Below are 14921 nucleotides of genomic sequence, written 5' to 3' on the forward strand. Positions count from 1 at the left end.
TTCTTTAAAACATTTATTCAGTATTTTCTAACTTTAGAAAGTTACATGGTTGAAAACGATAATGATGCCAAAAAACATTTAAAAAAAAGATGAGAAGTCCTCAAAGGCTTATTTTGAAAGTATAATTTTGTTTATAGATTATATGATATCTGTTGTTGTGTTCCCTAATTTGAGTGACCTGGACATAATCTGGACTGTACATAAATGCTTATTTTGAAAATGTAATTTTGTTTATAAATTATATGCAATCTGTTGTGTTCCCTAATTTTTTTCTGTGTACATGAATGAAGGTGTGTGTTGCTCAGTCCGATTTGGACATTATCTGGACTGGGCCTGGTTTAAAAAACCCTTTAAACAAATCTAATTTCATTGACAACCTGGTCTGTTGAAGATAAGGCCCTTTTTTTTAAAAATAAAATAAAATAAGATAAATAAATAAAAAACATTTTCTTGGATAAAAAAGAAAGTAAAACAATATAAAAATAATTACATAAAAAAATAGTAATTAATGAAAATGTTAGTGGACCAGCAGCCTATACAATCATGTGTGCTTCAGGGACTGTGTCCCTTGCAGATGTGTTGTCTATGTTGTGGGAACCAGAATATTGGTAGCAGAAAGAAATAACCCCTTTCGTGTGAGTGGGTGTGGATGAGTGTGCATGGGGGAGGTTGTTTGGGTTGATGCACTGATTGAAAGTGTATCTTGTGTTTTTTCTATGTAGATTTAATTAAAAAAAAAAAAAAAAAAAAAATTATTTTTTAATTTTTAAAAATTTTTTTTTTTAGAACAGGCCCGCGGGCGACTCATCTGGTCCTTACGGGCGACCTGGTGCCCGCGGGCACCGCGTTGGTGACCCCTGCTATAGATCAACAACATTCACTCAATGCTACTTTCTCTGTATAATTGAAATTTACTGTGACTCATACTTCACAAACTGACGAAAACTGCAAAAGCACTTTGGATCTTAGTTTGAGTAGACCAAAACAGAAAGTATTTCCAGAATAATTCAATGTCTTGTTCATATCTAAATACCAAAATAATTTGAGTTGAAAATGTCAGGAAATTTCAGAAGTTTGTGGCAGGTTAGCTCAGTTGGTCAGAGTGTGGTGCTAGTTTAAAGAAATGTAACTACAGATCAACAACATTGACTCAATGCTATTTCTTTTCTCTATATGAAACACTGTAGGAACGGCTTTTTGGTGTGACTCATACTTGACAAACTGCCAAAAACTGCCAAAGAATTTTGGATCTTAGTTTGAGTAGACAAAAACTCATTGTCATGTTCAAATTTAAATACATACCAAAATAATTTTAATTGAAAATGTAAGGACATCTTAAGAGTTTGTGGCCGGTTAGGTCAGTTGGTCAGCGCGTGGTGCTTAATAACACCAACGGCATGGGTTCAACACCTGTACGGGCCACTGGTTTCTCTTTCGATAGGTTTATTTATAGATCAACAACATTGACTCAATGCTACTTTCTTCATATAAAACACTGTAGAATCTTTAGTGTGACTTGTACTTGACAAACTGACAAAAACTGCAAAAGTGTACTAAAACAGAATATATTTTACTTAAGAACTAAATGTCCTGTTCAAATTTAAATACCAAAATAATTTGACATGAAAATGTAAGGAAATTTAAAGAGTTTGTGGCCAGTTAGCTCAGTTGGTCAGAGCGTGGTGCTAATAACGCCAAGGTCATGGCTTCAACCCCCATACAGGCAACTAATTTCCCTTTGAAGATGTTTAACTATAGATTAACAACATTGACTCAATGCTACTTTCTGTCTATGAAACACCGTAGGATTGGATTTTTAGTGTCACTCGTACTTGACAAACTGACAAAAATTGCAAAAGCATTTTGGATCTTAGTTTGAGTAGACAAAAACGGAATAATTTTTTTCGGAACTCATTGCCATGTTCAAATCTAAATACATACCAAAATAATTTGAATTGAAAATGTAAGGTCAATTTAAAGAGTTTGTGGCCGGTTAGCTCAGTTGGTCAGAGCGTGGTGCTAATAACGGCAAGGTCATGGGTTCAACCTCCACATAGGCCACTGGTTTCCATTTAAAGAGGTTTAACTATAGATTAACAACATTGACTCAATGCTACTTTCTGTCTATAAAACACTGGAGGAATGGATTTTTAGGGTCACTCGCACTTGACAAACTGACAAAAACTGCAAAAGCACTTTGGATCTTAGTTTGAGTAGACCAAAACAGATTTTTTTTCCCTAGGAACTCAATGTCTTGTTCAAATCTAAACCACAAATTAATTTGAGTTGAAATGTAAGGAAATTTAGGAAGTTGTTGGCTGGTTAGCTCAGTTGGTCAAAGCGTGGTGCTAATAACGCCAAGGTCGTGGGTTCAACCCCAATACAGGCCTTATGGTTTATTGTTAAAAAGTTTATCTACAGATCAACATTGACTCAATGCTATTTCTTTTCTCTATATGAAACACTGTAGGAACGGCTTTTTAGTGTGACTCGTACTTGACTATCTGCCAAAAATTGCCAAAGAGTTTTGGATCTTAGTTTGAATAGACCAAAACAGATTTTTTTTCCCTAGGAACTCATTGTCATGTTCAAATTTAAATACATACCAAAATAATTTTAATTGAAAATGTAAGGACATTTTAAGAGTTTGTGGCCGGTTAGATCAGTGCGTGGTGCTAATAACGCCAATGGCATGGGTTCAACCCATGTACGGGCCACTGGTTTCTCTTTAGATAGGTTTATTTATAGATCAACAACATTGACTCAATGCTACTTTCTTCATATAAAACACTGTAGAAATGGATCTTTAGTGTGACTCTTACTTGACAAACTGACAAAAACTGCCAAAGCCCTTTAGATCTTAGTTTGAGTGTACCAAAACAGAATATATTTTACTTAAGAACTAAATGTCCTGTTCAAATCTAAATACCAAAATAATTTGAGTTGAAAATGTAAGGAAATTTAAAGAGTTTGTGGCCGGTTAGCTCAGTTGGTCAGACCGTGGTGCTAATAACGCCAAGGTCATGGCTTCAACCCCCATACAGGCAACTACCGGTAATTTCCCTTTGAAGATGTTTAACTATAGATTAACAACATTGACTCAATGCTACTTTCTGTCTATGAAACACTGTAGGATTGGATTTTTAGTGTCACTCGTACCTGACAAACTGACAAAAATTGCAAAAGCATTTTGGATCTTAGTTTGAGTAGACAAAAACTGAATAATTTTTTTCGGAACTCATTGCCATATTCAAATCTAAATAGATACCAAAATAATTTGAATTGAAAATGTAAGGTCAATTTAAAGAGTTTGTGGCCGGTTAGCTCAGTTGGTCAGAGCGTGGTGCTAATAACGCCAAAGTCATGGGTTCAACCCCCATACAGGCCACAGGTTTCCCTTTGAAGAGGTTTAACTATAGATTAGCTATTTCCTTTCTGTTTGTGAAATCGCTGTACAGACCACTGGTTTCCCTTTAAAGACATTTAACTATAGATTAACAACATTGACCCAATGCTATTTCCTTTCTCTTTATGATACACTGTAGGAACGGCTTTTTAGTGTGACTCGTACTTTACAAACTGCCAAAAAATGTCCAGGCGTTTTGGATCTTAGTTTGAGTAGACAAAAACGGAATAATTTTTTTCAGAACTCATTGTCATGTTCCATCCATCCATTTTCTACCGCTTATTCCCTTCGGGGTTGCGGGGGGCGCTGGAGCCTATCTCAGCTACAATCGGGCGGAAGGCGGGGTACACCCTGGACAAGTCGCCACCTCATCACAGGGCCACATTGTCATGTTGAAATCTAAATACATACCAAAATAATTTGAATTGAAAATGTACGGACAATTCTAACAGCTTGTGGCCGGTTAGCTCAGTTGGTCAGAGCGTGGTGCTAATAACGCCAAGGTCATTGGTTCAACCCTCATACATGCCACTGATTTCCCTTTGAAGAGGTTTAACTATAGATGAACAACATTGACTCAATGCTACTTTCTGTTTATGGAACACTGTAGGATCGGATTTTTAGTGTCACTCGTACTCGACAAACTGACAAAAACTGCAAAAGCACTTTGGATCTTAGTTTGAATAGACCAAAACAGATTTTTTTCTCCCATAGGAACTCAATGTCTTGTTCAAATCTAAATACCAAAATAATTTGAGTTGAAAATGTCAGGAAATTAAGGAAGTTTGTGGCCGGTTAGCTCAGTTGGTCAGAGCGTGGTGCTAGTAACAGCAAGGTCATGGATTCAACCCCAGCACGAGCCACTTGGTTTCTTGTTAAGAAGTTTATTTACAAATCAACAACATTGACTCAAAGCTATTTCCTTTATGTTTATGAAACACTGTAGGATCGGATTTTTAGTGTCACTCGTACTTGACAAACTGACAAAAACTGCAAAAACACTTAGGATCTTAGTTTGAATAGACCAAAACAGATTTTTTTTTCTTCCTAGGAACTCAATGTCTTGTTCAAATCGAAATACCAAAATAATTTGAGTTGAAAATGTCAGGAAATTGAAGAAGCTTGTGGCCGGTTAGCTCAGTTGGTCAGAGCGTGGCGCTAATAACGCCAAGGTCATGGGTTCAACCCCCATACAGGCCACTGGTTTCCCTTTAAAGAGGTTTAACTATAGATTAACAACATTGACCCAGTGCTACTTTATGTTTATGAAACACTGTAGGATCGGATTTTTAGTGTGACTCGTACTTGACAAACTGACAAAAACTGCCAAAAGACTTTGGATCTTAGTTTGAGTAGACCAAAACAGATGTTCTTTTCCTAGGAACTCAATGTCTTGTTCAAATCTAAACACCAAATTAATTTGAGTTGAAAACGTAAGGAAATTCAGGAAGTTGGTGGCTGGTTAGCTCAGTTGGTCAAAGCGTGGTGCTAATATTGCCAAGGTCACGGGTTCAACCCCGGTACAGGCCTCTGGTTTCTTGATAAGAAGTTTATCTACAGATTGACTCAATGCTATTTTTTTCTCTATATGAAACACTGTAGGAACGGCTTTTTAATATGACTTGTACTTGACATACTGCCAAAGAGTTTTGGATCTTAGTTCGAGTAGACAAAAACAGAATCATTTTTTTGGAACTCATTGCCATGTTCAAATCTAAATACATACCAAAATAATTTTAATTGAAAATGTTAGGACAATTTAAGGGTTTGTGGCCGCTTAGGTCAGTTGGTCAGCGCGTGGTGCTAATAACGCCAAGGGCATGGGTTCAACCCCTGTACGGGCCACTGGTTTCTCTTTAGATAGGTTTATTTATAGATCAACAACATTGACTCAATGCTACTTTCTTCATATAAAACATTGTAGAAATGGATCTTTAGTGTGACTCGTACTTGACAAACTGACAAAAACTGCAAAAGCCCTTTGGATCTTAGTTTGAGTGTACCAAAACAGAATATATTTTACTTAAGAACTAAATGTCCTGTTCAAATCTAAATACCAAAATAATTTGAGTTGAAAATGTAAAGAAATTTAAAGAGCAAGTAGCCGGTTAGCTCAGTTGGTCAGAGCGTGGTGCTAATAATGCCAAGGTCATGGGTTCAACCCCCATACAGGCCACTGGTTTCACTTTAAAGAGGTTTAACTATAGATTAACAACATTGACTCAATGCTATTTCCTTTCTCTTTATGAAACACTGTAGGAACGGCTTTTCAGTGTGACTCGTACTTTACAAACTGCCAAAAACTGCCCAAGCGTTTTGGATCTTAGTTCGAGTAGACAAAATCGGAATAATTTTTTTCAGAACTCATTGTCATGTTCAAATCTAAATACATACCAAAATAATTAGAATTGAAAATGTAAGGACAACTGCAAGAGTTTGTGGCGGGTTAGCTCAGTTGGTCAGGGCGTGGTGCTAATAACGCCAAGGTCATGGGTTCAACCCCCATACAGGCCACTGGTTTCCCTTTAAAGAGGTTTAACTATAAATTAACAACATTGACCCAATGCTACTTTATGTTTATGAAACACTGTAGGGTCGGATTTTTAGTGTGACTCGTACTTGACAAATCGACAAAAACTGCCAAAGGACTTTGGATCTTAGTTTGAGTAGACCAAAACAGATTTTATTTTCCGAGGAACTCAATGTCTGGTTCAAATCTAAACACCAAATTTATTTGAGTTGAAAATGTAAGGAAATTGAGGAAGTTGGTGGCTGGTTAGCTCAGTTGGTCAAAGCGTGGTGCTAATATTGCCAAGGTCATGGGTTCAACCCCGGTACAGGCCTCTGGTTTCTTGTTAAGGAGTTTATCTCCAGATCAACATTGACTCAATGCTACTTTTTTCTCTAAATGAAACACTGTAGGAACGGCTTTTTAGTGTGACTTGTACTTGACAAACTGCCAAAGACTTTTGGATCTTAGTTCGAGTGGACAAAAACTGAATAATTTTTTTTGGAACTCATTGCCATGTTCAAATCTAAATACATACCAAAATAATTTTAATTGAAAATGTTAGGACATTTTAAGAGTTTGTGGCCGGTTAGATCAGTGCGTGGTGCTAATAACGCCAAGGGCATGGGTTCAACCCCTGTACGGGCCACTGGTTTCTCTTTAAATAGGTTTATTTATAGATCAACAGCATTGACTCAATGCTACTTTCTTCATATAAAACACTGTAGAAATGGATCTTTAGTGTGACTCTTACTTGACAAACTGACAAAAACTGCAAAAGCCCTTTAGATCTTAGTTTGAGTGTACCAAAACAGAATATATTTTACTTAAGAACTAAATGTCCTGTTCAAATCTAAATACCAAAATAATGTGAGTTGAAAATGTAAGGAAATTTAAAGAGCATGTGGCCGGTTAGCTCAGTTGGTCAGAGCGTGGTGCTAATAACGCCAAGGTCATGGGTTCAACCCCCATATGGGCCACTGGTTTCTCTTTAAATAGGTTTAACTATAGTTCAACAACACTGACTCAATGCTACTTTCTGTCTATGAAACACTGTAGGAATGGAGTTTTAATGTCACTCGTACTTGACAAACTGCAAAAGTGTTTTGGATCTTAGTTCGAGTAGACAAAAACGGAATCATTTTTTTGGAACTCATTGCCATGTTCAAATCTAAATACATACCAAAATAATTGGAATTGAAAATGTAAGGTCAATTTTAAGAGTTTGTGGACGGTTAGCTCAGTTGGTCAGAGCGTGATGCTAATAACGCCAAGGTCCTGGGTTCAACTCCCTTACGGGCCACTGGTTTCTCCTTAAATAGGTTTAACTATAGATCAACAACATTGACTCAATGCTACTTTCTTCATATAAAACACTGTAGAAATGGATTTTTAGTGTGACTCGTACTTGAAAAACTGACTAAAACTGCAAAAGCCCTTTAGATCTTAGTTTGAATAGACCAAAACAGAATATATTTTACCTAAGAACTCAAAGCCCTGTTCAAATCTAAATACCAAAATAGTTTGAGTTTAAAACGTAAGGAAATTTCAAGAGTATCTGACCGGTTAGCTCAGGTTGTCAGAGCGTAGTGCTAATTATGCCAAGGTCATGGGTTCAACCCCCATACAGGCCACAATTTTTCTTTTTAAAGAGGTTTAACTATAGATCAACAACCATGACTCAATGCTACTTTCTCTATATAAAACACTGTAGAAATAGATTTTTAGTGTGACTCGTACTTGACAAACTGACAAAAACTGCCAGCACTTTGGATCTTAGTTTGAGTAGACCAAAACAGATAATTTTTTTCTCGGAACTCAATGTCTTGTTCAAATCTAAATACCAAAATAATTTTCGTTGAAAATGTAAGGAATTTTAGGAACTTTGTGGCCGGTTAGCTCAGTTGGTCAGAGCGTGGTCTTACTAATGCCAAGGTCATGGGTTCAACCCCCATATGGGCCACTGGTTTCTCTTCAAATAGGTTTAACTATAGATCAACAACATTGACTCAATGCTACTTTCTTCATATAAAACACTGTAGAAACAGATTTTTAGTGACTCGTAGTTGAAAAACTGACAAAAACTGCAAAAGCCCTTTAGATCTTAGTTTGAGTATACCAAAACAGAATATATTTTACTTAAGAACTAAATGTCCTGTTCAAATCTAAATACCAAAATAATTTGAGTTGAAAATGTAAGGAAATTTCAAGAGTATATGGCCGGTTAACTCAGTTGGTCAGAGCGTGGTGCTAATAACACCAAGGTCATGGGTTCAACCCCCATACGGGCCACAATTGTCCTGTTAAAGAGGTTTATCTATGGATTTTTAGTGTGACACGTACTTGACAAACTGCCAAACCACTTTGGATCTTAGTTTGAGTAGACCAAAACAGATTATTTTCCAAGGAACTCAATGTCTTGTTCAAATTTAAATACCAAAATAATTTGAATTGAAAATGTAAGGACATGTTAAGAGTTTGTGGCCCATTAGCTTAGTTGGTCAGAGCGTGGTGCTAATAACACCAAGGTCATAGGTTCAACCCCCATACAGGCCACTGGTTTCCCTTTAAAGCATACTTGCCAACCCTCCCGGTTTTACCAGGAGACTCCCGGTATTCAGCGCCTCTACCGATAACCTCCCGGCAGAAATTTTCTCCCGGCAAACTCCCGGAATTCAGCCGGAGCTGGAGGCCACGCCCCCTCCAGCTCAATGCGGACCTGAGTGGGGACAGCCTGTTCTCACGTCTGCTTTCCCACAATATAAACAGCTTGCCTGCCCAATGACGTTATAACATCTACTGCTTTTAGAGAGTAGAGTGCACAACTGCGCACACAACAAGGAGACGAACGAGGAAGTTACAGACATGGCGACGCCGTCGATGAGCAAGATGAAGAAATACGCTTGCAAGTTCCAAAACGAATGGAAACAAGAATTTCAGTTCATCCAGGACAGTTCGAAGGGGAAGGGGTTTGTTGCCTGTACATTTTGTAGAACAGACTTATCCATTGAACACGGTGGCCGAAATGATATACTCATTCATGAACGAGAGCGAAGCACATGGCGGCGGCAGCGCAGCACCGTTCACAGCCCAGTATTATGGGCCACCTCGCAAAATGGAGACCCGATGGTGTAACATATGCAGAGACAAAGATGGCTATGCTGATAGCTGGAAGCTTCTGGCTGCAAAGCATTTTACTTTCAAGTACAACAATGAGTAGATGAGTGTTGTGTGTGTATACGTGTAAATTAATGAACACTAACATTCAAGTATTTCTTTTATTTATATATATAATAATATATATATAATAATATATATATATATATATATATATATGAAATACTTGAGTTGGTGAATTCTAGCTGTAAATATACTCCCCTCTTAACCACGCCCCCCCCCCCAACAACATTGACTCAATGCTACTTTCTGTTTATGGAACACTGTAGGATTGGATTTTTAGTGTCACTCGCACTTCACAAACTGACAAAAACTGCAAATGCACTTTGGATCTTAGTTTGAATAGACCAAAACTGTTTTTTTCCCCCAAGGAACTCAATGTCTTGTTTAAATCTAAATACCAAAATAATTTGAGTTAAAAATATAAGGAAATTTAGGCAGTTTGTGGCCGAATAACTCAGTTGTTCAGAGCGTGTTGGTAGTAATGCCAAGGTCATGGGTTCAACCCCCGTATGGGCCACTGGTTTCTCTTTAAATAGGTTTAACTATAGATCAACAACATTGACTCAATGCTACTTTCTTTATGTAAAAACTGTAGAAATTGATTTTTAGTGTGACTCGTACTTGACAAACTGACAAAAACGGCAAAAGCCCTTTAGATCTTAGTTTGAGTGTACCAAAACAGAATATATTTTACCTAAGAACTCAATGTCCTTTTCAAATCTAAATACCAAAATAATTTGAGTTTAAAATGTAAGGAAATTTCAAGAGTATATGGCCGGTTAACTCAGTTGGTCAGAGCGTGGTGCTAATAACACCAAGGTCATGGGTTCAACCCCCATACGGGCCACAATTGTCCTGTTAAAGAGGTTTATCTATAGATCAACAACGATGACTCAATGCTACTTTCTCTATAAAGAACATTGTAGGAATAGATTTTTAGTGTGACACGTACTGGACAAAAACTGCCAAAGCACTTTGGATCTTAGTTTGAGTAGAACAAAACAGATTATTTTCCTAGGAACTCAATGTCTTGTTCAAATCTAAATACCAAATTAATTTGATTTGAAAATGTAAGGAAAGTTAGGAAGTTTGTGGCCGGTTAGCTCAGTTGGTCAGAGCGTGGTGCTAATAACGCCAAGGTAATGGGTTTAACCCCGGTACAGGTTACTGGTTTGTTATTGTTAGTTTATCTACAGATTGACTCAATGCTATTTCTTTTCTCTGTATGAAACATTGTAGGAAAGGCTTTTTAGTGTGACTCGTACTTGACAAAATGCCAAAAACAGCCAAAGCGTTTTTGATCTTTGTTCAAGTAGACAAAAACAGAATAACTTTTTTCGGAACTCTTTTCGGAAATCATTGTCATGTTCAAATCTAAATACGTACCAAAATAATTTGAATTGAAAATGTAAGGACATTTTAAGTGTTTGTGGCCGGTTAGCTCAGTTGGTCAGAGCGTGGTTTAACTATAGATCAACAACCATGACTCAATGCTACTTTCTCTATATAAAACACTGTAGGAATTTTTGAGAAAATGACAAAAACTGCCAAAGCACTTTGGATCTTAGTTTGAGTAGACAAAACAGATTATTTTCCTAGGAACACAATGTCTTGTTCAAATCTAAATACCAAAAACATTTGAGTTGAATACGTAAGGAAATTGTTAGGGTTTGTGGCCGGTTAGCTCAGTTGGTTAGAGTGCGGGGCTAATAACACCAAGGTCACCGGTTCGACCCCTGTACAGGCCACAGGTTTCTTATTAAGAAGTTTATCTATAGATCGACAACATTGGCTCAATGCTACTTACTCTATATAAAACACTATAGGAATGGCTTTTTAGTGTCACATGTACTTGACAAACTGACAAAAGCTTTTTTTTCCCCTAGGAACTCAATGTCTTGTTCAAAGCTAAATACCAAAATAATTTGAGTTAAAAATGTAAGGAAATTTAGGAAGTTTGTAGTCGGTAAGCTCAGTTGGTCAGAGCGTGGTGCTAATAACGCCAAGGTCACGGGTTCAATCTCCGTACAGGCCACTGGTTTCTTGTTAAGAAGTTTATCTACAGATCAGCAACATTGACTCGAGTTATTTCTTTCCTCTATACGAAACACTGTAGGAATGGATTTTTAGTGTGACTCGTATACTTGATAAACTGACAAAAACTGCCAAAGCACTTTGGATCTTAGTTTGAGTAAAACAAAACTGAATAATTATTGAGGAACTCATTGTCATGTTAAAATCTAAATACATACCAAAATAATTTGAATTGAAAAAGTAAGGATATTTTAAGAGTTTGTGGCCGGTTAGCTCAGTTGGTCAGAGTGTGGTGCTAATAACGCCAAGGTTTCTTGTTAAGAAGTTTATCTATAGATCAACAACATTGACTCAATGCTACTTCTTTTCTCAATATGAAACACTGTAGGAACGGCTTTTTAGTGTGGCTCGTATTTATTGCAGTCTATGTGCCTCCTTAAGCCAATGCTAAAATAGCCATGGATTCACTATTATTGTCCATCAACCAGCATTTATCTGTGCAGGCAGACTGTATAATTATAGTAGCAGCCAACCTGAAATCTGTCCTGCCCAAATTCCACAAATATGTGAATTTCCCCACCATAGAGAAGAACACTATAGACCAAGTCTACTGCAAAATCTGTAACGCTCACAAAGCCAGCCCTCTACCTCATCTGGGTCTCTCTGACCACCTGTCTCTCTCCCTCATCCCTGCGTACAAACCGCTGATCTGCCAACAAAAAACAGCTACAAGTCAGTCAAAGTGTGGACTGAGAAGCCACCTGAGCCCTGCAGGACTGTTTTGATGTCACAGATTGGGGTGTTTTGCAGAGGGGACAGAACTGAACGGACAGACATCTGCAGTACTGGATTACATAATTTTTTTTCCTGAGAATGTGACAGAAACAAGAACTGTTTAAGTGTTCCTCAGCCAGAAACCGTGGCTCAACAGCAAAGTGAAGACCCAGCTCAAGACACGGGATAATGCCTTCAGAGCTGGGGACCCACAAAGCTACAAAGAAGCACGGAAAATCTGAGGAAGGTCATTAAGAAGGCAGCCCAGTGACAAGCAGAGTATCTACCACCTGAAAAACATTGCCAAAATCAGAGGAATTGAGGCCAAATTTAGACTTAGAAAGACTAATCAATGCCTTTGTTTCCAGCAGGTTAGACAACTGTAATGGCATTCTCACTGGGCTCTCTAAACAAGCTTTAAAGCAGCTGCAGTACACCCAGAATGCTGCTGCTCGAGTCCTGAATAGAATGAGAAACATTTATTCATATTAGGTCACCGCACTGGCTTCGTGTTCGTCAGAGAATAGACTCTAAAACAACTCTCCTTGTGTACAAGTATTTTCATTGTATTGTACCAAAGTACATCTCCGACATGTTAGAGCCATATGAACCATCTCGAGCTCTAATAACCTCAGGGAGTGGTCTCCTGCTGGTGCCCAGAGTCAGGACCAAACATGGTGAAACTGTGTTGCAGTTTTATGCTCCTAAAATCTGGAATAGTCATCTGAAGATGTGAGACGGGCCTCGACGTTGGCAATGTTCAAATCCAGCCTGAAAACACTTTTTTAATTGTGCATTTGACAACTAAAAGTATTTTGTCTACATTTGAATAGTTTAACTATGATTGTATTTTCTGATTTTGATGTGAATTATTTTTCCTTCTTTAATTTTCTGTATTGCACATTGAATTGCCTTGTGAACGAATTGTGCTCTATAAATACAATTGCCTTGCCTTGATAAAGACAGGGAAAATGACGCATACTCGTAGACGGCACGTGCAACAGCAACAAGAAACATGGTAGTTGAAGCAAAGGTAAATCATGAATTGCAACCTCACCTGAGCAAAAACAGTGCTTATTTATCCGGGAGAGTCTTGATACCAATTTCCTTGACCAATGGGCTCTTAGACCTCCATGCTTTTCCAAATTTTCATCAGTTTTGTTCGTATAGAATCATGTCTGAAGCACCAGATAGTTAGATATGTCTGGGAACGCGCCTGACGGATAATCCTTGAAATCACTCGACAAAACTTTTTTTGATGTAAGATCTATTCCATTGCATAGTTAGATTTTTTGCTTGTATCTGCTTTTTGCAGAAAGATCCAGGACCCTTGCGTACTCAGATAGTTTGTGCACTGCTTGCTGTATAACAGCCATCTTAGCTTGGTTGACCACCACTGGTTTTCACTTCTGAGAAGAAGTCAGGGAATACAAGCAATAGAGCCGTCCCAGGCTAAACAGGGGCTTTAAGCAGAATTTCATTTGGAGCTCCCCATTACAATTTTTTCCCCACATTTTATTTATGTGAAACAATTGTTTTTTTAATCAATCTTGTGTTAATTTATTCAAATTGATGTTTTGTACTAAAACAAATTAATTGGAAATACATTGTTAAAAATATATATTTTTCGTGCAAAATAATTTTAACGTTATTAAAACAATTTATTTCCGATCGGGATTTGATCCCAGTACCACTGCCTTACAAGGACAACCACGAGCACAGCGCCACAGGAGCCTGTGTGACTTTGGGGATAATTTATTATATTCTTATCAGTGAAGCTGAAAGCAGCAAGGAATGCATTTGTAATAAGATTACAAAATAAGTGCCATGTAATTTAATTATTGACATTTTTCATGGAAAATGAGATTGCGGGGCCCTACATACGTGTGTAAGAGGAGCGGCCTTGTTTATTGCCATCTTTATCTGTTTAAATACTGCATGTTTGCAACTAGTCTAAAATAAACATTTACCGAGCATGCACTTATAATTGTATAAAGTAAAAAAATTTTTTTTAAAGAACTGGTGGCCCGGGTATTTTTTTTATTGTGCAAATCAAAAAAGGACATTTTACATTGATTTTTAAAAAGGAGGATGAAGAGTGTGTTAATATGAAACCTGTTAAGAATACAACAAAGTGTCACAAGAAGGTCAAATAAGTTTTCCCACTGAATGAAAAGGTGTACTTTGTTAGCTTATCTACAGCAAGCCTTGTCTCTTCAGATCTTCGTAGGTCTTCTTGTTGACTACATTTCCGCTTGAGTCTTCATATTCTTCCTAAAAAATACACAAAGAAGGATGTTCAGCATTACTGTGTTATAACATCCTTGTTGAGTTGTCCTACAAACGTACCTCTGTGTCAGGCTGCCAACGCTCCAAAGCCTTTTGGGACTTCAGCTTCGCCCACACTAACGTTGGTGAACATTAGGTCAAGTTAGTCCAACATTCTTTTTATGCTAACTATACATTTGCAGTGCACAAAAAGTATGATAACAAAGCGGAATTTCCTGAATTATCAGTCCTACAACACTGTGAAACGAGTCAGGTGCTCCACTGTCCAGCCAGAAGACTTCAGCCAAGTCAAACTTTTGTTTTAGTTTTTTTTCCCAGCTTCTAAAGAGTACAATCTGAAAAGTCACTGAGCTGAACCTTTTTTAACTAATTTTTGCAGGGGCTGAGCTTCAAGAGGCCTGAAATGGTTTTCAATTCACAGGTGTGCTTGAAGCTCATCGAGAGAATGCCAAGAGTGTGCAAAGCAGTAATCAGAGCAAAGGGTGGCTATTTTGAAGAAACTAGAATATAAAACATGTTTTCAGTTATTTCACCTTTTTTTGTTAAGTACATAACTCCACATGTGTTCATTCATAATTTTGATGCCTTCAGTGACAATCTACAATGTAAATAGTCATGAAAATAAAGAAAATGCATTGAATGAGGAGAAGGTGTGTCCAAACTTTTGGCCTGTACTGTATATATCTTATATATATATTTTTTATGGGGGCAGCAGTGTCGACAGCCGCG

The 14921-nt window shown here is 37.5% G+C and overlaps 1 protein-coding gene and 8 non-coding genes across 9 annotated transcripts in view; 8 read left to right on the forward strand and 1 right to left on the reverse strand.

Moving 5' to 3' along the window:
* The first annotated feature begins 3314 nt into the window (after window positions 1-3314).
* trnai-aau (transfer RNA isoleucine (anticodon AAU)) lies at window positions 3315-3388 on the forward strand. The gene has a single exon. It is a non-coding gene; the product is annotated as a tRNA-Ile (tRNA).
* Window positions 3389-4532: 1144 nt separating this feature from the next.
* Window positions 4533-4606, forward strand: trnai-aau (transfer RNA isoleucine (anticodon AAU)). The gene has a single exon. It is a non-coding gene; the product is annotated as a tRNA-Ile (tRNA).
* A 902-nt stretch (window positions 4607-5508) lies between these two features.
* Window positions 5509-5582, forward strand: trnai-aau (transfer RNA isoleucine (anticodon AAU)). The gene has a single exon. It is a non-coding gene; the product is annotated as a tRNA-Ile (tRNA).
* A 264-nt stretch (window positions 5583-5846) lies between these two features.
* On the forward strand, window positions 5847-5920 carry trnai-aau (transfer RNA isoleucine (anticodon AAU)). Its single transcript has one exon. It is a non-coding gene; the product is annotated as a tRNA-Ile (tRNA).
* A 901-nt stretch (window positions 5921-6821) lies between these two features.
* Window positions 6822-6895, forward strand: trnai-aau (transfer RNA isoleucine (anticodon AAU)). The gene has a single exon. It is a non-coding gene; the product is annotated as a tRNA-Ile (tRNA).
* Window positions 6896-7804: 909 nt separating this feature from the next.
* trnas-acu (transfer RNA serine (anticodon ACU)) lies at window positions 7805-7878 on the forward strand. The gene has a single exon. It is a non-coding gene; the product is annotated as a tRNA-Ser (tRNA).
* Window positions 7879-8133: 255 nt separating this feature from the next.
* On the forward strand, window positions 8134-8207 carry trnai-aau (transfer RNA isoleucine (anticodon AAU)). The gene has a single exon. It is a non-coding gene; the product is annotated as a tRNA-Ile (tRNA).
* Window positions 8208-9868: 1661 nt separating this feature from the next.
* On the forward strand, window positions 9869-9942 carry trnai-aau (transfer RNA isoleucine (anticodon AAU)). Its single transcript has one exon. It is a non-coding gene; the product is annotated as a tRNA-Ile (tRNA).
* Window positions 9943-13928: 3986 nt separating this feature from the next.
* Window positions 13929-14921, reverse strand: part of sf3a3 (splicing factor 3a, subunit 3) — a 52792-nt gene continuing 51799 nt past the window's right edge. Inside the window, exons 16-17 of the mRNA XM_062056668.1 lie at window positions 14253-14308; window positions 13929-14177 (exon numbers count right to left, since the gene is read on the reverse strand). Coding sequence (XP_061912652.1) covers window positions 14100-14177; window positions 14253-14308 — 134 coding nt within the window. The 3' untranslated portion in view covers window positions 13929-14099. The remainder of the gene's footprint in view (window positions 14178-14252; window positions 14309-14921) is intronic.

Source organism: Entelurus aequoreus, linkage group LG08 (genome assembly GCF_033978785.1).
Source record: "Entelurus aequoreus isolate RoL-2023_Sb linkage group LG08, RoL_Eaeq_v1.1, whole genome shotgun sequence".
Lineage (NCBI taxonomy): Eukaryota > Metazoa > Chordata > Actinopteri > Syngnathiformes > Syngnathidae > Entelurus > Entelurus aequoreus.